At 52.1% G+C, this 22660-nt stretch overlaps 5 protein-coding genes across 5 annotated transcripts; 1 reads left to right on the top strand and 4 right to left on the bottom strand.

Annotated features, from left to right (window-relative positions):
• Positions 1–219: 219 nt before the first annotated feature.
• Positions 220–949, bottom strand: UCRPA7_511 (putative homogentisate -dioxygenase protein; the record flags this gene model as incomplete). Its single annotated transcript, XM_007913106.1, has 4 exons — positions 220–332; positions 391–462; positions 526–718; positions 788–949. 4 exons carry the CDS (start codon positions 947–949, stop codon positions 220–222), a joined length of 540 nt encoding a protein of 179 aa, XP_007911297.1.
• Positions 950–4952: 4003 nt separating this feature from the next.
• Positions 4953–6398, bottom strand: UCRPA7_510 (putative purine-cytosine permease fcy22 protein; the record flags this gene model as incomplete). The annotated part of the gene is made up of 4 exons (XM_007913105.1): positions 4953–5649; positions 5707–6105; positions 6161–6328; positions 6385–6398. 4 exons carry the CDS (start codon positions 6396–6398, stop codon positions 4953–4955), a joined length of 1278 nt encoding a protein of 425 aa, XP_007911296.1.
• Positions 6399–11391: 4993 nt separating this feature from the next.
• UCRPA7_509 (putative salicylate hydroxylase protein) lies at positions 11392–12722 on the bottom strand (the record flags this gene model as incomplete). The annotated part of the gene is made up of 2 exons (XM_007913104.1): positions 11392–12476; positions 12524–12722. 2 exons carry the CDS (start codon positions 12720–12722, stop codon positions 11392–11394), a joined length of 1284 nt encoding a protein of 427 aa, XP_007911295.1.
• Positions 12723–17249: 4527 nt separating this feature from the next.
• UCRPA7_508 (putative duf221-domain-containing protein) lies at positions 17250–20615 on the top strand (the record flags this gene model as incomplete). Its single annotated transcript, XM_007913103.1, has 1 exon — positions 17250–20615. The coding sequence occupies one exon, from the start codon at positions 17250–17252 to the stop codon at positions 20613–20615; it is 3366 nt and encodes a 1121-aa protein (XP_007911294.1).
• A 530-nt stretch (positions 20616–21145) lies between these two features.
• Positions 21146–22005, bottom strand: UCRPA7_507 (putative dj-1 family protein; the record flags this gene model as incomplete). Its single annotated transcript, XM_007913102.1, has 3 exons — positions 21146–21205; positions 21310–21443; positions 21564–22005. 3 exons carry the CDS (start codon positions 22003–22005, stop codon positions 21146–21148), a joined length of 636 nt encoding a protein of 211 aa, XP_007911293.1.
• Between the last annotated feature and the right edge of the window lie 655 nt (positions 22006–22660).

Raw genomic sequence — 22660 nt, 5'->3', positions numbered from 1 at the left:
ATACCCAGGGCATGCATGCCCTCCAGATCCTTGTACAACAACAAACAGGCTTAATACTAGCATTCACTAGGCGATAAATAACAAATAGACATCACGAGAACAGTTTGATAGAAGACTCTGGTATCCAAATGCGTGACGTTCTTGTTATGACCAAAATACTTATACATTCTGTCACTCGCTGGCCCCTATCTCACCATACTCTTGGCGGTTTATACATCATCACTGCGAAGTAGACAAGGGGTCCAGGCCCATCTTCCTGAGATCCTTGTTGATCTGCTCAATGTGCTTGTACAAGCCACCTTCCATATCCTCCCACGGCGTTCGCGAATGGACTGTCAGCCAGACATTAGTGACATCTCGCAATCAAGGCATCTCTCTCCCCCTACGCACCTTGCAGTGCACCGCTCCGCTCGAGAGCATATCTCGTCACCGCGCAGTGGGCGTTGACATGGAACATGAAGACTAGTTAACACCCATCAGTGCCCCCGACCAAAGACCAGAGCCGCCTCGTCATGAAGTACTCACACAGAGAGCCCTCGCCTGAGCGCTCCGGCTTCAGCTCCGCCCCCGTGGCTTCGGCAAAGCGCTGCGCCGTCTCGCCGTGCGGCATGTAGCTGGGCTGGAGGCTGAGGCCGCCGGCGCGGAGGTCCTTGCTCGAGCCGCCGTACGCGCCGTAGACGACGCCCATGATCTCGGTGGTCTTGTTGCGGTGGTAGTACTAGGCGACAGACGCTTAGTGTTAGTCGGCCGTACCAGGGGGTGGTGGAGAGACGTCCTTGAGACGTACCGGCGGACGAAACGTGTTGCTCGTGACGTTCCACTTTGGAGTGAATGCTAGGAAGTCCGTGAGCGAGATCTGGGAATGTTTCGATTTGGCAGTCAGGACGGTGTAGAGCGTTGGGTCTGCCTGGTCTCGGTCCACCATGGCGGCGTTGATGAACTTCTCCATGCAATATTTGTATGGAACATAGCTGGTAGGTGCATTGAGTCAGCTGGATATCTGCTGGAAAAAAGGGGCTCCAGTTAGGGGCATTCAACCGACTTTCCATGCCATGCCACCACGTCGAATGGCGTGTGGTCTTGCTTGTAAGACCACAGCTTGCCGGCGACCTTATAAATGACTGCGGTGTTGGTCGAAACATCAGCACGATTCTTCGGAAAGATTCGCAGGTATGTCACTCACCCTCCCAATCAGAGACATTGAAATCAAAGGATGCTACTGGGTGTTCAAAGTCCCGTGGTAAAGCCATGCCGTTACAACCTAGAGGCCCTAGCTCTGGGAGCTCATAGTGGCTGCCGAAAACTTCTTGAGTATCTAAAAAGTCTCAGGCAATTGTGTCAAATAGGCGAGAGAATCTCACATCCTCGAGCCGGTCCATCAGGCAAGCTAACAGTGAAGCGGATACCGGCCTGTATCACGGCCAGTTCGCCTGGCCGAACCATCATTCTAGTTTGATAATAGTCAGTCAACCTGATGTTTGAGGAATCAAGTTGGGCAAGTCTCTTCACCTGCCAAATTCCGTCTGAACATCCAGCCGGCCCTGCTGGGGCACGATGAGCATATCGCCATCATTGCTGCAGAATGCCCTGTTTCTCATGGAAACGTTCGCCGTGTACACATGGATCGCAAGCCCTTCCTGGGTTGTGGCATCTCCATTCCCTCCCAGTGTTCTCAGACCGTCCACGAAGTCAATTTGCTTCCTGTTCTCATCCGGTATAGGGAAAGGGTTCCAGCACAAGGAAGCCGGAGTGAACTCGACATTATCATTGGACGTGGTGAATCGTACCTCGAGTTGTCCCTAGTACCAATTAGCATAGCGAGAAGTGGGGATCAGGGGTCAGACGGGTGACGACTCAAGGCTGACTAACTTCAGATTCCACGTTCACCTTCTTCACTTGCGAATGCGCACAGGAGGGGAAGATTCTGTACAGCCAAGCATGCTGCATCGTTGCTCTCGGAGACACAAACGCAGTGCCGTTGATTTGCTCCGAGTACAAGTCATATTTGAGTCTCTGGGGAGCGTTGCACGCATTCGGCAGCGTTCCTGGTCTAGACATGTTTAGCTATGGGGATGCATTCCGTCCATCCTGTATCGTCTCTGCTCACACCGCTTCTGACGCGAAGCTGTTGCCAAAGCCTACTTGGTATTGATAATGGTCCTTGTATTTGGGCTCTGTCAAGTACGCTGTGCGGCTACTGATGGGACCAAACAGAGGCAGGGAGCCGTGGCTCTCGTCAGAAATAGAGTCATCGGCCATGATCTTCTGTGGAGATTGGTAAAATAATGGTCTATAACAATCTCCAGGTTGGCTGACCTCCTGTGATAAAGAGATAGATGATATATACGGATATCCTGATAGACCAATGCTCTTCAATTGGGTTGATCCCATTAGACTGGATTATTAGATGGTAATGACTGGGGGAGCTGATAGCAATCACCATAAAATCCAAAAAAGTATATTTCTGGGGCAAGACTGCAGAATTGGCTGAGCGTTTCTGAAGTATATATATATATGATGACGACTATATCTATCAGATGCCGACTTTGAAAGGAAAAAGAATCTCCTATCATCAGTTTCGTGAGACTCTAGATCGAAATAGAAATCCTCTACACCCATATTTTGGTGATATCAGCTTGCCCGCCTGCCTGCCGCAAGGCGCAGACTAATAAGATATGGCGCCTGCCAACGACACCTCCGCTCCACAAGATGGCGCCGGCTTCATGACCGATTAGCTGGTTGACCAGCTCGAGTATCGCAACCTAGCTTCATTGAGTGAGACAATGAAACGAGGGCGTGATACCGCCTTCGAACACAAAGCACAAGAGAAGTCTGAGCTGAGGGGGAGCGAATCTTGTCTGAGACTAGTTGGTTGGCGCAGGCTCTTGCAGAACCAACAACCACCAACAACGGACCGACTCGATGCTCGTCGTACGCTCCGCGGCAAAGTTCCGGCAACAGACTAGTTCCAGGCGACGGGTACGGTACACATACGCTGCGAGACTCCCACCCATAGGCATAAGATAAGACGAGAGACGGGCTGGATTAGGGAGACTTACACCTGTTGGTGATAAGCCATGCATGATGCGAACGTCGCATATGTCCAGCGTGAAAAGGCGCTCTTCCCAATGTGTGTTCGGACGTTGTTGGCTGCGGACGGCCCAGTGTGGGAATGGCTAGACAAATGTACCAGGGCCGCCCGCAGCGCCGGTCCATCACTGGGACGGCACGGAGAGATCTTCCTCCACTGGCTCGAAGAGACCGAACACCACCGCAGAGAGGTGAGGCTTTCCAAATGCCTTCGTATCAGGCACTTTGTTCTCTGGGCCTTGGGTCCATCAGCCATTTGTCATGCTGGAATTAGCATCAGGAGTGCCAGTCCGCTCACTGAAGATTCCTTCCGGCAGGCATCTCTTAGCCTCTGACGCCCCACCGGCCTCCAATTCCCCGCTCGGGCGGCCTAAAAAACCCCCAACAGCCCGCTGTGACGTGACCTGCCAGTGGATGATTGATTGTTGGAGAAACCTGGCACCAACATCACCTCTCAGTCGAAGCGAGCTGTCATTGCAGCTATTCGGGGATCCAAGGTTGACATCTTTGTTGCTTTTCCGCCGTCACGCCCCCAATTGCCGCCCGTCTGCATGCTGTGCGACTGCTCTTTAGCGCCACCAACAGTCGCCGCCGGCAGCCATCTCGCATCGCGCATCGTTTTTCGTAATCAAGTCTTGATTGGCCTCCTCGTGTACCTCCCGGCAGGCGAGCCTCATCATCGTCGAACCTCTCTCTGTCGCTGGGGTGCTAGTCGGCCTGTTGCAGTAGGAAGATACTAAATGGAAAGTTGGCCATCGAGTGCTTAGTTAGACCTATCGGAGAGGAGCGTCCGCTTGCAAGGTGCATTGAGCCTACAGATCTGGTTTCCAACCCAGCTATTCCAAACGTCTACGGCTGCTTGCGCTGGGCATCCTGACCCGTCCATCATTCGTTCCCGGAACGACTGAGCCTCCTAGGATTCGATCTGCAATAATGGCCGAGTCTCTCTCGTTTCCTGCCGGGCCAGCCGCGAGGCTTGATATTCGGCTACCTCCTTGTGATATGTTTGGGCTTTGGGACAAGGCTCGGCCATTCGTGACATTGACGTTCGCTCAGTCACTAGATTCTCAGCTATCGATTGCGCCTGGTGTCCGCACCATTCTGTCAGGGTCCGAGTCTAAGGCAATGACACACTATCTCCGCAGCCGCCACGCTGCCATTTGTGTGGGTGTCGGGACCGCGGTTGCGGATAATCCAGGGCTGAACTGTCGCCTTGCCTCTTCGCTCTGCCCAGGCGGCCACCAACCACGCCCAATTGTGATCGACCCACAAGCCCGTTGGGAAATAACGGAGAAGAGCAAAGTGCTCAGCCTTCAGAGAGAGGGACAAGGTCTCGCTCCTTTCATCATCACCACTGTGGAAAGTCCACCTGCTGCTCAACGGAAAGTCCTGGAATCGCATGGCGGAAAGTACATTACCGCGAGGCGGAACGCGGCCGGTATGATCTCGTGGACAGATATCTTGCAAATTGTTTGGCAAGAAGGACTTCGCAGTATTATGGTAGAGGGAGGCGCTCAGATAATCAACACCCTTCTGAGTCCTGAAAACGATGTGCCCGTCGACAATGTCATCGTGACTATCGCACCGACTTGGCTTGGAAAAGGAGGCGTAGTAGTATCGCCTGATCCTGTTTGCGCCCAAAATGGCAGCCCCGTTGCCGCGGCTCGGCTAACGGATATTGCTTGGATACCGCTCGGGGAAGATGTCGTTCTTTGCGGCAAGATTCTGCGATAGATGACAAGGTTTAATTGTCTAGTATTCGCTTGTGTTAAGATCTATCAATTCCAGAAACGCTTTCAAAAACTGCCTACCTGGTCTCTGACACAGCGTAGCATCCGACCCCAAAGCTCTGTCTCCTTCATTTAAAGGTGGCCGCGCCATCTAATCTCTAACCAGCGCAGGGGGAAATAGAACAGCGCAGTCACCACGAACGCCATCTCGAACCCGATATCGCCAGTGGTCTCGGCAATCGGCCCGGTATACCAAACTTCTGCCATGCCTGGGACGATTAGAGCGAAGCTGATCAAGGATGCCAGCAAGGCGGGAATTCCGCTGGGTAACTTTCTCCCGACGTTCCAAATGCCGTGGTCGTACGTTGAATAGTCCATCTTGCGGATGATCACGAGTTCTTCGATAATGACCGCGTCGAAACAACCAGCCCAATAGCCAATGAGTGCAAGGAAATTTTCCAAGCTCTCCTCCCATTGCTCGGCTGCCTTTATGGCGAAGGGAATCATGAGTGCCATGGTGGCTGTGATGAAAAAGAACCGATGGACCTTGGCAAAGAAAGGAACCAGCATTTGAAGATTCAGAGCCACGGAGTACATCGATATGGCGATGTTTCCGATGACACTCAACGCAAGAAGAACCATGATGAACTTTCCAAAGCCTTTAGCAGGGGTCAACATCTCATACATGATTCCCCCGATTCCCGAGATTTCATATGCATCTGCCCAGGACGGGACATTGGGGACGGCACCACCGATTGCAGCTCCAAGTATAAGAAGAGGTACGGACGGCAGGAACATTCCGGCATAAAAGTACGAGAAGATCTTGATCCTAAATTGCTATTAGTGATCTCTTTTATTGGCTGTTGAGCCTGAATTATCAACTTACTTTCGCACGTTTGGGTTGTGGTAGATGGAGTAATCCGATACAGTACCACCGAATGTAATAAAGTATCCAGCGATCAATCCACCATACGAGAGGACTTGAGCAGCCGTCGCGGCCGGGACATCTGCCTGTAGATGGAGATGCTTGCCGCCACAGCCGACTGCGATCACGAGGGATATCAAGTTCGGAATCCATGTCCAGGTATTCCACAGATGCAATGCCTTGTATCCGAGCAACGAGGCGGCGAAACTGATGACACATACGATGACAATGCCCACATTCACGCTGACTTTCTCAGGGTTGAGGGCGGCGATTGTCTGTCCACCTACCACAGCCGATATGAGCGTAAAACCAGTTACAGTTGCAGCATTGAGGAGAAGAGGTATCGTTGCTATGTACCGTCTGCGGGGGCCTGGTCAGTACGTGCTGAATGGTGGGTATGCATACATGCACTCACCCGAACGAGTATCTCGCCTGCATCTGCTGTCTTAACCCCGTCTTCATGCCGCCAATTCCCATGAAAGCTGGGGGAATGCATGTTAGCATGGAGAAGAACAAGATCACCAATGCGGCATCCCGCAGGTTCATCCCGAAAACCAAGGTTGCAAGCATGCCAGTAGGAATGCTGAAAGCGTGTCAGTGTGGAGGCACAACAAGCGTTTCTGTAGGTTGAGAACTCACGGAAGGAGGCACATCAAAGCGGTGAAAAGCACTGTGAAAAGGTTGAAATATTGAGTGTTGGTTCTCTTCTCTACAGGCACCGGCCTGATACCATTCTCCTCGACGCCGACGTCGAGAAGCCTTTGATACCATTTGGGATTCTTCTCTGGATGTGGTTGATAGACTTCACCGTCCTCCACCCTCAATAATGACACAACGCGACCCTGGTGGTGCTTATCCACCGGAGGTGTTTGTTTCTCCACATCCGGGACCTGGTTGTTAAAGGCGTTGACAGATTCGAGTGAAGACATCTTCGTGTCGCTGGTGGAAGGAAGCCGAGTTCCAAGTGGCAAATACTATTCAGATTGAACAGATTCAGGAAACGACCCTTGGGGAGTTGCTAGAAAATTATAACCTGGCTTGCAGAGGGAAGCCCGGGAGACAGCCACGACTGCTGTCAGTGTGACCAGGGTCTTAGAGAGTCATCGTGGAGATTCGGGCGATTTTTTGATAAGATTCTGCAGACACGGTCGACCTGACTCGTCCAAGCGCCGTTGGTGATTGGGTAGGCTCTAGCCGTTCTGAAGTGTCCTTGCGGCCCGCAGGACTTCGCGTGCAGTCTGTCCTATCAAAGAAGCTGCAGTCTGTTCGAGCGGTCGATCTCGCTCAAACGCCTTCCAAATTACATGCTGCTGTAAGCATAACCAATGGTGTGGGGTTTCTTGGCGTATGTGGCATGCGAAGGATGCCAATGTGTGTTCTGTTCATCCATGACTTGCATCGGATGAGGGAAATGTTGGGGCGGGGAGAGAGGCTGCTTAGGTGCCCAGGGGGGGGGTTAGGTAGCTGCGTCCCGCACCTCATGCCGCTACCCTAGATCCCGATCCCTTTCTGTGCTGTACTTTCCACCTGTGGCTCGAGTTGCCTGCCAAAAGAAACGACAACCCGCCGATTTGGGTTCGTTACCAGACTGTCGGTAACACTCTGGCCCAATTGGCAGTAGCGACGGGTACTATTTGGGAAAACACTCCGAATAATATCAAATAAGAGCCTCAAATCATAGAGGAATTCCGTCGATTTTGCGCCGATTTTTTCGACGCCGGCATGAGGTTGGTTGGCAATTGGAACGACCCGTGAAGCATGGAAACTCGAAGCGAGAAAACTGCATTACTACCTTAACGACTGCAGAAGTCGGTGTGTGAGCCAGACCACACGGCCACACACTCCCGCCCGCGGCGCCGCCCTCCCTAGGCGGGTACGTGCCTCGACCATGCGTACTGGCGCAAAAGGCGTGAGCGCACTTGAGCTGTCCAGATTGAAACTCTAATGCATTATCAATCATAATGCCTAATTCTGCTGGGCTGTATCAAGTCGTGCTCTGTTGATACGGCATCGGGTAACAGCCCCGACGCAGAAGGAATACCACGTTACCCGCGCCGACCGGACCTGGAAATATGGCCCTTCTATTCCATCAACGAGAGTGGTAGGTAGATGCCCAACCTTGCCAGAGGCTGCCGTGATGTGGGAAGCCAATATGGTACCATTATACCTACCTGATTAGGCCGAGATGTTGCAAATCAGTTCCCCACATCAGTCTACGGAGTAGTCAACGATGGAGAAGTCGGTGCCTGCACACGCCAACCGAGTTGGCGGACAGATTTTTTGGCAGTGTGAATGCTGGCGAGCACGTTTGGTATTCGTCACCAACAAAAATGCGGCAGCTGCTGGGTGTTGCTGTTTCTCGCATGCTGAGGCAGTTCAACATCCTCAGGGTGTGATTCAGTCATGCTTGGCAGGCTGCGGGCAGGTGCGGTCATCGGCTGACTCTAGATCTTCCGCCTTCGGACAGTGAAGGCTCGGCTTGTTGTAGGTCTGCTTGACTCTCTAATGCTCGAGGAGAAGGGAAGGTCTTGATCGAGCGAAACGGAGATGTCTCTGATTATGTCGGCTAAACCTCCGAGCTCGATACAATGAATAAAGCATTTGAAACATATACCTAGGTATCTAGACAAAACAGAGAGCGTGTTTTGTGACTGTGTATTGTGTCTTGTGTCTTGTATCTTCTGATCTCATGGCCAGTGTGAGGAAGGAGCGAAGTGGTATGGGCTTTGCTTAACGGCACTTGCCCATTCTGAAGAGATCATTCTGTGGAGTAACCCGCAGGCATCAACTCTTTCCCTCTGAAGAAGGAACGATGGCAACAGAACTCAACTAACGTCCCCTTTCAAAATTCAACTTGCTCTCCAATTCCAATTTTGCACAATGGCAAAATCAGTCCTACACAGAACACATCAAATAACCACTCATTGGCTCCAGGTGTTCGCTACCTTCCGTCCTGCATAGCAGAGTAGCTATCAATTGCACCTTATTCTACTGTATGAAATGCGCTATTGAATGAGGAGGCGCAGCGATTGACGGCCGAGACGGCACTCAAACTATCTGTAAGCTGAAGGCTTGCAGAATGGCGAGACAGGTACTCGAACTATCGAAGACAGCCGGAGCTAACGATTCTACAGATTCCATCCAATCCAGTCTACCTGCAAGTACGGATCAAAGCCGGCTATCAGGTATACCGTCGCTGACAACCCAAGCGAACGGTCTGTCTTCGCCCTCCGTTCGATTAGCGATGCCGTTGCATCCTGGCGATTGCCGAGCACAATGTCCCATCATCTAGCCCATCGGCAGCCAGTTTCATTACGATTGTCTACACGCTTACGGACTCCGATCAAGCAGCATGACCTGGATGATGGTCCTGGTAGCCATCTCTATATCGTCTGACACCGGACTTCATTGTTCGACCTCCGTGGGAGTGCTCCGATGGTGGGAGGCGGTCTACGCGTTTGTGTGATGGAATGGGAGCATGCCGTCCGTGGGCACGCGACGCTCTCGACTTGGCCCTCCAACTGCCCCGAGCCACCGCCTCCGACCACATCCGCTTTCCCACAAACCACCCCAGCCCGCTCGCCACACGAAAATCCCTCATGGATTCGATTACACCTCCTCCCCAACATCCAATCATGGGCTTGTGGTCTAGTGGTATGATTTTCCCTTAGCATGGGAGAGGTCCGGGGTTCAATTCCCCGCGAGTCCATCTTTTTGCCGGTATCGCCATCTCAGACGGTCATTACGGCCTCAGAATCGAATATTCAGGCATAGGAGATAGTGTGAGAGTGGTCACATGTCAGAGAACTCAACAGTCGTCGTTCTACCCCCCGCGAGTCCATCCTTTTGAAGAAATCTTCATCTCAGACGGCCATTCAAGGTTCAATTCGATTGTGCAGGCACATGGAGAATCTGAGATGTTGGAGGACCTGGACCTGGTTGCCTTTTTGCATCTTTCTCGTCTGGACATGTCACTCGGAGATCAAGACCGACTGTGCAACTATATAGATGATTCTGATGCGGATATCTTCTTAAGAAGCACTTGAAGACGCGACATATTAACGTAGGGATGTGGCCTTCTAGCTTGATTGTGAGTGTGCTGCTGGCAGTACCTGTAACAATATGCGAATGGCAGAAATACATGTGTTGTACTGGTGCTATCTATCCGAAATGATACGCTGCACAAGTGATAGCATCAGCAGGAACCCGCAATGACTGGGAGAAAGTAGCCGAACACGCCTCGAAGCATCCAATAAGGTCACTGAAGCTTCCGATGTTTCGCGGTCATGGTCAATTCTGGACCTTCCATTACCAGATCCGACCGTGGCGCAGCGAGACAAGCTTCTCAAAGTCTATCGGATTCCACGTAAGCCAGGTCCCGACTTTGGGGGTCATGTGGCGCTCTTTTTGCTCGGACAGCGCTGAGACGTAGAGAGTTTGATAGTTTGGGAGGGACTTGATTGAAAAAGAGGCAACATGTTCCCGATGCGTCGCAAACGCAACAGATTTTCTGTTTCTTTTCATCTATTTGATCAAAAGAGTCGCGCATCTTATTCCTGTCACCAACTGCCTAGTTGGATCCTTCGTTCGCAGCAGAAAGGAACAAAATTCGCCCTGCAGCAGCAGTTTACAGCCATCCAACTCGTCCATCGTGCCACCCTTTAGCGGGAGCTAAGCCGGAACCTCGCCACAAAGCTCCCCTCACTCACGCACGAGTAATCGCCCAAGGAAACCTTACAAGTAGTACGCCCAGAACTTCCGATCTAATACGAACAACCTTTCTCTTTCTTCCCTGCTCACTCACACACATCGTCAACTTCATCGCTGCTCTTCGCGCCATCATCGCGAGAACCATCGCGCATCAATTCGCTCCAATTTCGGCCCACGCATCACCGAAGACTGATACACTCAACGACATGGCGAACAAGTACGACGAGCCCCCTGCCTACTCGCAAGGCGGCCCGCAGCAGCCCCAACCGTCCTACCAAGGCTATCAGCAAGGCTACCCGCCGCAACAACAGGGCGGATACTACCAGCAGAACCCCCAGATGGGCTATCACCAGCAGCAGGGCCCGTATGGTCCCCAGGGTCCATACCCCCCGCAGCAGGGATACTACGGCCCCGGCGGATACCCTCCGCAGGGCGGCTATTATCAGGACAGGCGGAGCGGCCCCGGCTGCTTCGAGGCGCTGCTAGCCTCACTGGCATGCTGCTGCTGCCTGGATCTATGTTTGTTCTAAAAGAAGGGGAGAGCTTGAGAGAGAAAAGGAGTGGCGACGGCGCAATTGCTGGCGCGCGACGGGTATGAGAAGGATACAGCTTAAGGGCCACAATGCGCGGCCATAATTATCACACAAAGGACGACGGAGTTTCGGTATACTCCAAATGGTTTCACGACACAACACCCAGGGGAGGCGTTTTTTTGCGGCGTTTGGCGGTTCACATCATCAGTTCGTCTGGGACGACCTGTCACATTGTCGATGGGTGAAGGATGGCTCTGCGGATTGAGATCATACATATCTGAGTAATGTATGCTATGGATACTACAGGGTACGGTTCTCGCACCAGAGTGCGACAGGTCTAGCCTAGCTATTTGTCATTTCGGAATCGACATGCAATTCTTTTATGCGCCGTCCGTCTCAGTGCCTATGTGATGCTTGCAAACACCTCGTCGAAGTGGTCCTTCGCATGCTGCATGCAGTCGTGCGAGTAAATCATCTTTTGAACATCTGGCGACGCCCACTTGTCCGGGATTGCCCCTTTCTTGTCCTTGTGCGCCGCAAACTGCCTATCACGCTCTTCCTTTGCCTTGCCCTCCCCGAGATGGAGTGTTCGTCCCGAGAAGGCAGCGAGGTCAACCAGCATGCTCGTGCGCTCCTTCCGCAGGCCCTCGTACGTCTTTAGCCCACGATGTATCGTCTCCGGGCTGAGGTCCGGCAGGCGTGCCAACACCTCGGCGATGACGGCGCCGTCCTCGATGGCCATTGCGGCCCCCTGACTAAGGTGGGGCAATGTAGGATGGCAAGCATCACCAAGCAGTGCAACACTGCCGACAGACCAGGTAGACAGCGGCTTGTGCTGGCGTAGCTTCCACTCGCACACCTCGCCATCAGGGACGAGATTGAGCATCCGCTGCACGAGTGGGCAAAAGTCGTGGAAAACGTTGAGCATCGCGGACTTGGAGCCCTTGGTCGTGTAAGTTGCAGATATGCTTTTGGCAAAGTTCACATCCGGCTGCGCGGAGGACAGGTTATATATGGTCTTGGAGGAGACGGGATACGCGATAATATGGCGCTTCTCGCCGATCCACCGCACCACTAGATCGCTGTCCAACAGCTCCATCATCTCCGGATCGTTCTCCATCTCGGATCGGTTTAGCATGATCCGGTAGGCGGCCTGTCCCGTATCTTCTTCTTCAGAGTCTTCGCCGATGGAGCTTAGAATCTGTGAGCGTGTGATGCTCTTGATGCCATCAGCTGCGAGCAGCACATCGACCTCCACGCTATACGGTTCTCCCTCTCGCGGCTTGACTGTGAAAGTTGGTTTGGGTGAAAAGGAGTCGACACGGACCAACGCGGAAGAGAAGTTGAATTTGATGGCACTCTCCTTCTTACATCCATTGAACATGCCACCTGCGAGTGATGATCTATGACCAGTACAATGGGGATAACCAAACTTGTCCTCGACATCGGGCATATCGACATGGGCTAGCTCGGTGTTGCTGCTACCCTCTGTGTGATGTTAGCTTATTGAGACTACGAAACACTCGGGCACATACGTCTTATGCTGGTCTCCTTGACATTTGTCGCTTCCGCATATATCTCCTTCCAACAGCCGAGTTTGTCTAGGATCCGGTTCATATTCGGGGCCAATTGAATGCCAGCTCCGACGAACCCGAGGTTGGAGGCGGTCTCGTACACAGATATGTGCTTGAATCCTTTCTTAGCGAGCGCAAGAGCACACCCAAGGCCACCCATGCCTTGAGGGGCAGTCAGCTCACGAAACTCTCAATGAGATGAATACACGCACCGGCGCCAATGATGGCGATTCTGAGATCCGTATTATCTCCCATTGTCGAGCTCCCAATCGAAATAACGTGTTTACTGTCGTACGATACGTCTCATGGACGCAAGACTGGCGGCGTTCGGGCCGCAAAACGTCTTTGGAGAGTCGGAGGAACTTAGATAACGGCACCGGCGCAACAATGTGACGTGTGCATATATATGCAGGGTCTCAAGTTGAGATGGTTTTCAGCAACTTCACTTATTCCGAGGTCGGTACACTGCGCTGGAATATGCACATTCCCTTGGCAGGGTAACAACTATCTCAAGGTGACAGGCATCATAGGACGTTGATGTCGGCAGCTAGATCATGCCCCGAATCTTGATGCGGGGGTGGGCCACCAAGGTTGCAGAGGGTGAAATGGCATGAGCAACGGCTCAAGCCCCGGCTAAGGATTGACTAGGCACTTGACCTCCTATTTGGAGACAAAGGGAAGTCACAGGAATGGTCGAAGATGGGAAGGAGCATTTGGAGAAATAATCAGCCGATAGATGTAGTACATCACCGGCCAAACATGAGCTCGACCTACCTATTCTCAATTGGTGATACACTGCTTCATGCGACGCGGGAAATAAACCTGCAACAGCAACGAGAAGCTCGGCATTTAGGCTGCCTGTACAAGCTACTAGCTTGTCGATAGCAAATTCAAACTTGAAACAATAGCTTGCTTGCCTTAGGATCTCTCTCTGCCTTATGTAATCCCTGTGTGGTGGTCTGGGAGGTTAATACCGAAAGGCTTCATTACTTAATGTTGTGGCCCTACCTTCGAGTAATGACATCTACTTAGACTACAAGGACTTGATGGTATAACTCACACTTTTATTATCTTTCAACAAAAAAGCATCTATAATTATTCTAATTGTTATATTTATGTGTAGAACAAAGCTAAAAAGTATGTAAGAAGATCAAAAAATGGGGTGAGCCGGGCTCACCAGCGATCTTCAGATTTTCTAGCCGAATTTACTTCACTTTGATATTGTTAGGTGCTGTATCCGAATTATAGTTAGAGGAATACTCACGTCTGACGCCTTCCCAAACTTGGCCACAACCCCCGACCTGCTAAGAGTATGACCCTCGGGCTCTTATGGATAACCTCAATTCCACGTCACCAGGCAAGTGGCACAATGGGGGGCGATGATTCATCTTGTCGCGTCCGAGATCGAGGATACCGAGGCCAGTATGATGGACGGGCTTACGAAGAGGTTAAACAGCTGTTTTGCCGCATATCTAGGGTCGGGTCGGAAATAGACGGAAAGATTGACCCAAATGTTAGCAACGCAGAGGAAAGTTCCTCAGACAGCTCGACTATCCAGGCCCTGAGTAATGTTATTGTCGAAGGCGCCAGGTATACCCCGGAACGGGAAGATAATGAACGTGGGCATTGCATGCCCTCAGTATCGATACTGCATGGTTATAGGCGAAGAGAAACGGCAGCGCTCCGAGAAAAGCTACAAGCCATGCTTACAGAAACAGGGCTCGAGCAAACAGTCGACAGATACTCGAAGAGCTATGGTGACTACTGGGCCTTGAGAGTCTGTCGAAACCTCTTCACATTTCGGGTAGAGGCAGATGGTGACAGCAACAAGACGCAATTCTCCATTAGGGCATTCCTCTCAGAGCCGGGACAAGCACACCCACACAGCTTCATACAAGGTCTACAACATTTCCCCGACTACTCTCCTGATGACCCTTGTGGCCGACTTGCCATACAGTATCGACACATCGATAATGAGGGATTCTCAACCGACTGGAAGTGGGCCACAAAGCAAAAGCTAGGCAAAAATCCACGGGGTCAGTCTTCTTTATAGAGTTAACACACTTGTTGATCTGCTTGAAGGTAAGACTGCCCGAGACTTAGACCACATGCCGCGAAGGTGTCTATTGAGGTTCTACAACTAGAGTGGACAAAACCAATACAAAATGGGGATCGGTCGCAAGGTAGCAGAACACAGCTGTTGTATTGGCGACCCGGAACGCCCATTGCCTCCGAAGCGCTATCTGATACTCGAGTTGCTGGATGAACACGGGAGGCGCAGACTGCCATGTTCGCAGTCGCTCAACTCACCAGATGTTCATTTCGCGCATTCTGTGATCTAGCTGACGGCCAAGGGGCAAAGTCCTAGAGAGAAAGGCACAGTCAACCGACTTAATCATTGACAACCTCGGGAAGACCTCCAATTTCGCTAGGCTGCGATGAGTGTTTTTGGAGGGAATTGGGGATAATGTTAGGAGCTCAATAGATACCCAGGTAGGTGGTACCTGGGTATGTTGGTAGGTACGTGGGAGAGAGGGGCAGCGTTCGGTTGATGGGAATACGCGACTAGCGCACCTGCAGGAGCTGCGTCATAGTCAAAAGCTGCTATCGAGCGTGTTCTCAGCCGGCCTTGCCTGCTCCCCACTGCATGGCTCCTTCCGGGAATGTCACAGCATCATAAGGTCAATGGGATGGGGCGGGTGTGCAGGAGGCCTTTTGTAACGTATCTAGGCTTGCTAGAAAGGTAGGTTTGGGAGTGTTAATATCGGGCTTGCAGCCACAGCATTGGCAGCGCACGCATCATGCCAATTAAACAACAAGACGATTGATTCTGCTGATGTAGTAAATAAGTCTTAGACTACCTATGGAACTGCCAGGTGAGGGTCGTTGGATCTGAGGTATGACGGCATGCGGCGACCGAGCTCCGCAGGTTCTCCGAAGCTACTCATCGTTATCAGCAGCTACACAATGCCTTGATTCCGCGCGCTCTCTCATCTGGTGTCGGCAAAGAGACAAAGTCGGCTCTGACAGGAGGCTAACTGCAGATTTGTATAATGTTGAATGCTTGCTTGTGTCACGCTTCCTATTGCACACATCCTACGCGTCAGAGTCTGGCAGGTGAGGTTGAACAAGCTGCCGCACGGCAAATGCTATGCAGTATTGGGAGTTAGGTATACCAGGAACGCAGTTCTGGCCCGGGGGGTCGATACCAGGATAATGTCCCATGGATTGCCGTAACCAGCTGAAGGGATTAGGTATGCATACTGTAGATGTATAGTTGACGATCGGAAAGCGATCGAGATGTGATATGTGCCAGGGTCGTGCTAATCCATCTCGAGAACCGGGCGGAGCAGACTATAGGACGGTACACTATGCAGTATGCCTTGCAATCCATGCCGACAATCTCCCTCTATTAACCTTGAATGAGGAGAGAAGCGGCAGCGGAAGGACCCTGATATCAGCAAAAACTGAATGGTTGGATGAGGGAGCTCCTCTGCATACGCGTCTCGCTATTTGGGTACAGATCGCAAATCATCAGGGGGTGGCCAGGGGGTCCAGCGTGGTTTCGGGAGCCGTCGCAGCCAATAAGCGCCTAGATTGCGGCGAGCGGTGCCGCCGACGTCACTCGGCAGACGCCAATGAGGGACCGTCCAGGGCCCATAGCAGGTTTTGTTTCAGACGAAGGCACCGCTTGTCCAGTCGCAGAGACAGACGACATCAGCCATGACATTTTGGCATACGTCGAAAAGGCCCGCTCCGGTGATCTTTTCCTCATGATTCTTTTAAGGGAGCGGCCCGCGTTACCAGTTACCAGTTACCAGCACGCTACTCGATCTCATCTGATTCACCATTAACTCACCTGTGCTATTGACCACGACCCTGACTCAACCAACAAACGTCCATTTTGTCTTTCTTTCTTCACCTCTCCCATCCTACCAACCCTTTCTTTATTGGCAACCTCCTTTGCCGTCTTTTGTGCTAATCCTAGAGCTTTGGCAACGGCAAAAGTCCTATCTACAGAAGGCTGTTGTCCTCCTGCATTGTTATCTGCTCGATGAATCCGTCATAGAGCCCACGACTGACCATCTGCTGCTGGGAGGACCGATCTTTCAGAGCCAGGGGATACGGCTCCCGCCCACTGTTTCGGGTCGTCAATTTGTAGATCTTCTACCCCTCCAGACAGCAATCTTCCCTTCAACCATCACATCCATCACAGATCAATCAAAATTCATAATGTCGACGACGGGCGGCTCCCCGACGGGGACGGCCAGCGCCTCTCCGACAATCACCTCCGCTGCTGTTGACGGCGCTAGCAGCGGTACGGCTCAGACCACGGAGGGAATCAGCTTGATTGCGTTTCTGACAGCGTTGGCGACTGCTTCCATCATTTTCGCTGTGCAGCTGAGTATATTCCTTCTGTTAAGAAACAAATTATCGCGCATATAGTAAGTCCACCCACCAATCCAAGTATTCCTGCCGGGCACAATGCTAATAGCGTTGATGAAACAGCAAACCCAAGACCTACCTTGTGCCCGAACGCGAACGAACAGATCCGCCACCTGTTAGCCCCTGGGGGCTGGTCGCCAATCTATTCCATTATGAGGACCGCGATGTTATCAAGAAGTGTGGGCTTGATGCCTATTTCTTCCTACGCTACCTCAAGACCCTCTTGGTCATATTCATTCCTATGGCAGCGGTCCTCATACCAGTTCTTATTCCAATCAACTTTGTCGGAGGGAAGGGCCAATCAGTTGTCCAAAACATCACGAATGGTACCGATCAAAGTATCCCTACAGGGCTGGACACACTAGCTTGGGGCAATGTCAAGCCTACACAAACTCATCGTTACTGGGCACACCTCATCCTTGCCGTGGGGGTCGTGTTCTGGGTATGTTACATATCATTCGCTGAGCTACGAGTCTACATCAAGGTTCGCCAGGATTTCCTCACCAGTGCAGAGCATCGTTTGCGAGCGTCTGCAAACACCGTCCTGGTCAGCTCCATACCGGAAAAGTGGCTCACGGAGGAAGCCTTACGTGGATTGTTCGACGTGTTCCCCGGGGGTATTAGAAATATCTGGCTTACACGAGATTTCACTCCACTGCTGGCGAAGATCAAGACACGCGATAAGGTCGCCAAGAAGCTTGAGTCTGCCGAGACGGAACTTGTTCGTGAAGCTAAGCGACGGGAAGTCAAGAAGCGAGAGGAGCAGGAGAAGAAGCAGCGTAAACAACTCAAGATGAAGCAAGTCACCAAGGCCGAGAAGGAGCAAAGGCAAAAGGCAGAAGACTTCGAGGCCAAGCGCCGAGCCGAGGCCGGTAATGGTGTCAGCAGTGGAGATCACGAAGAAGTGCCCCATCGCGCCGGCGACGCGGCAAACGATGTCGAGACTGTCCAGACCCACTATGATGCTGAGAGCCCAGACGAGCCACAGCAGAGCGGACTGACTAAGGTCCCCGTAATTGGCGGTGGACTTCTCAAGGTCGGACAAGGTCTGAAGAAAGGCGTTGGTATCTTTGGTGATGCCGGCCAAGGCATTCTTGGCGGGGCGAAGAACATTGGTCACGGCGTGGACAATGAGCTTGAGAGGAAGGGTGGCTTTGAGCATATCCCAAGCAACGATCGCCCCGGCACTGCTGGTACTGTTCCTGACACTAGTGGCTCCGATCGCAGACGAGTGCAGAGGGTAGAGGACGATGGTGAGAAGCCAAAGGTCTCCTTTGCCTCCGACGCGACGAGGAGCAACCACGCTCATAACGCATCCGGCGCGTCCAGGGAGAACTACAAAGATTCGATGCAGCAGGAGCTTCACCCCAAGCAATATCTCAATACTACTCGAAAGCTTAGCAATCTGGACGAGATGTATGTCAGCGAAGAGACTAAGTGGTGGGAATTCTGGAAGCCTCCATCCGGCGGCTATGCGTCCCCCGTTCCCCAAGGTGTCGAGGGGAATGAGTTCCCTCTAACCAAGAAGGATGACAGGACGACTTGGCAAAAGATCAAGTCCAAGCTCCCGTTCATGGGTGAAGAGGAAGAGCCTATCGAGTACCCATCGGCTATCAATCCCGATTATAAGGAAGAGCGGGAAGGCGGCGCAGCCTGGGAGAAGTGGCTGAAAGAGAAAGATCGCCCTCACCATCGTTTGCCCTTGTTTGACGCGCTGCCATTTGGTCTACCCTTGGTCAGCAAGAAGGTCGATACGATCTATTGGTGTCGGGGCGAGCTAGCACGGCTGAATATGGAAATCGAAGAAGACCAGAATCATCCTGAAAGATTCCCGATTATGAACTCGGCCTTTGTTCAGTTCAATCACCAAGTGGCAGCTCATATGGCATGCCAGAGCGTCACACACCATATTCCGAAGCACATGGCACCTCGCATCGTCGAAATCTCACCCGACGATGTCATCTGGGACAACATGGCTATGAAATGGTGGGACGAGTGGGCAAGAACTCTTCTCGGCACGGCTATCGTTTTCGGTATGGTTATCCTTTGGGCCTTCCCAGTATCGTTCTCAGCCACATTGTCCCAGATCGATGCACTCATTGCCAAATTTTCTTGGCTAGGGTTCCTTAAGCGCAATGACATTGTGTACAAGGCCGTCAAGGCAGTAGCTGGTGTCTTACCTGCCGCAATTCTCGCTCTCCTCTTGTTCCTGGTACCGATCATACTCAATTTGATCGCCAAGATGCAGGGCGCGAAGACTGGGTCTCAGCAGACGGAGCGTGTACAAGTCTACTATTTCTTCTTCCTATTTGTTCAGGTGTTCTTGGTCGTCTCTATTGCATCCAGCGCTACACAGACCTTAGAAGCCATCACCAACAATATCCAGAGTGTCCCGGAAACACTGGCAGAGAACTTGCCCAAGGCTGCCAACTACTTCTTCTCCTACATGATTCTACAAGCTCTTTCTGTGAGCTCAGGTACTCTGATGCAGATTGGCGCTCTGGTTGGCTGGTACATTCTGGCGCGAATCTTGGACAATACAGCAAGAAGCAAGTTTTCGAGGCAGGTTAAGCTTCCAGACGTCAAATGGGGCTCGTTCTTCCCGGTGTACACCAACTTTGCCTGTATCGCTCTGATCTACTCAGTCGTCGCACCGCTTATTTGCCTGTTCGCCATCATTACATTCAGTCTTTTGTGGATTGCGCATCGTTACAGCATGCTATACGTCACCCGCTTCAAATCTGACACTGGTGGCGTTCTGTATCCGCGTGCTATCAATCAGACATTCACTGGCGTTTATGTCATGGAGCTCTGTCTCATCGGACTATTCTTCCTGGTTCGAGATGACGACAATTCGGTCGCCTGCCGCGCTCAGGGTATCATCATGGTCGTGGTCCTGCTTGGCACTATTCTGTATCAGATTTTACTCAATATGTCCTTCGGTCCGCTTTTCAGATATTTGCCAATCACCTTCGAGGACGAGGCAGTACTGCGCGATGAAGCTTTCCAGCGTGCTCAGGACAGACGTCTTGGCCTAATTCCCGATGACGATGAAGCCACAACGCTGACAGCACAAGGGAGCTCCGATGAGGCCGCCGAGATCGAATTGAAAGATCTCAAGCAGCAGGGTCGGCAAGGCACTAATCGTGGCCTTGGCCGATTGACGAAGGGAGTCAGAACTGCAGGTCATTGGGCTGTTCGTGGCGGCAACACCGTACGACATGCAACGTTTGGCAAAGCAGAACAGAATTTGAAGACGGCCGCCGTATACCGGCGCCAGCAGCGACAGAAGGATCTCGAGGCACAGCGAGCTATTGGCGAGGCTTTGTATGGCGGATACGCTGACGAGATTGAGGATCTCACTCCTGAGGAGAGAGACGTGCTCGTCAGAAAGGCCTTCACTCACTCGGCCCTGCGGTCGAGACGGCCTGTGATCTGGATCCCGCGTGATGACCTCGGCGTCAGCGATGACGAGATCATGAGGACGAAGGAGTTTAGCGACTACATATGGATCAGCAACGAGGGCACTGCGCTGGACAGCAAGGTCCGGGCGGTCTATGGTCGGTCGCCTCCCGACTTCTCTGAGGTGGAAATCATCGACCTGTAAAAACTTGTGGGAGGGGTGGTTTGGTTGCATATGCATTTGCATGAGGATGAGGATGAGAGAGATTCACACGAAGTATACGCGATGTGCATTTTGCATGTGAGTGCGCTTACAGCCGCACACGAAACAATACCCACCCAGGCGTTCTTTTTAGATGGGGTCATTTTCCTTTTTTAGCGTTAGCATTAGCATTGAGACTGCCCCCAGTTATGAGAATTCTATATCATAGTGTATGTTTGGCTCAATATATCCTTATTATTCTAGCTTGAGGATGTCGTCGTGCCTACTATCCAAGGAGAAGCGAACCTATCGCGTTCGGCGTTTACATGTGGTCACATCTGAGGGCACGTCTAGAGCAGTTCAAAGCAAGACATGGCAGAGGACGGAAGAGCTTCCAATTGCCTGGCTAGGGTTTTGCTCCTTTAAACAGCAGACTCATCCTTCCAACCTACAAATCATTCACTTGCCATGCCATGCCAAGATCATAACTTAACCTGGCCCATCCTGACAGGTGATACTTACAGTGGTCACGGTCAGAACCCAACAGGCTTCACACAGTCTTCAAGACTCCGGTTCATGTCCGCGCCGGGAATCTAAGAATGGAAGCGTCAGTCTACAATAATTCAACTCCCTAATGTGTTTAACACCGAGCCTTCTCAGAAAGAAGGTCAATGCCAAAGCGGTAGCGCAAACTCACCTTATATACGACGGAAAAGGGGTCCCAGTGTGGATCCGTGTGCGGCGCATACTCGATTCCATTCATGGTGTTGAAGAGGCCCTGGTCGTCCGAGCCGTACAAATGGGCGAGAAAGGCGTATGCCATGTCCATGCCTAGTGAGTGTCCATCAGCAAGATTGGTGTACGCAAACTACTCTCACCACTCCTCTCCCTCCCTCCCCCTTTTTCTGTTTACACACATACACGTGTCTGATGTTAGAGGGAACGCCTTACCTGAACTAACCCCAGAGCTCGTCCAGATCTTTCCATCCTGGACCCATCTCGCCGACGGCACCCACGTCACGTTCGTCCCGCTTCCCACCACCGACGCCCAGGCGCTCTTGTTGGTCGTCGCCCTGCGGCCGTCCAGCACGCCCGCCTTTGCCAAGCTCATGGCGCCCGTGCAAACGCTCAGGAGGTAGTCGACCTGATCGAAGCGCAGGCGGACAAAGTCTTCGACGGACGTGTCGTTGGCCTGCGCGAGCGCAACGTTTCCGATGCCGCCAGGGATGAGCAGCACGTCGAGTGCCGGCGCATTGCGGAACGTGTGCGTTGCCATGACGGTGGGCTGCATCAGGTAGCCTAGATCCATGGGAGGACCGTCCTCGCTCATGCGGTGTGGTGGACCGCCGGACGAGACTGGTCCGATTTCGTGGGCGATGACGGCGAGTGTCATCTTGTGGGCGTACGAGAGCTGTGTTTTGCAAGGGTTAGCAGCTTGTTTCTCTCTCCTCGATACCCTTTTATATATGATGTAGTATCTCTCTGTACCATTCTTCCGTTTTCTCTCCAGTGATAATATGCGCAGAAAATCACGGCCTGTAACTAGACACCTAACTTACTGAGAAGAACATCTCCAGAGGCCCAAATACGTCAAGCGGCTCAAAGCCTGGGAATACAACCTGATAGTATCTCAGCTCAGAAAGTGTTCTGTTTCCGAATTTTGTAGACAAGGGTTTGACCAACAATGCCGACAGACAACGTCCTCTGCTTGTTGAATTCTGTCTCATTGCGAGCGATTGTCTTAGCTGCAACAGAGACCACTGACAAGAACAAGTAGGCGAGATAGATTGGGGTAGCCCAGCTGGGTGCTTGGTTGTAGTTGTGGAAACGCATGTCTCTCAGGCTTGATATATTCAGCTTCAAATATATTTCTTATTGCTTCAAGCTCACTCGAGAACGCGAGCCGACAAGGGGAAGTGCGCACGTCTTATATCTTTTCTTGTCTGTGATCGGGGCTCTTTCTCACTCACCGACCAGATCACAGATCTGACCATCCCCTCTTGGTATCACTCATCAACTGATCACGAGGGCACATCTTCCCGTCCCGA

The sequence above is a fragment of the Phaeoacremonium minimum genome, assembly GCF_000392275.1.
Source record: "Phaeoacremonium minimum UCRPA7 unplaced genomic scaffold PA7_03_scaffold_39, whole genome shotgun sequence".
NCBI lineage: Eukaryota > Fungi > Ascomycota > Sordariomycetes > Togniniales > Togniniaceae > Phaeoacremonium > Phaeoacremonium minimum.
This window is presented reverse-complemented; position numbering and strand designations above follow the sequence as displayed.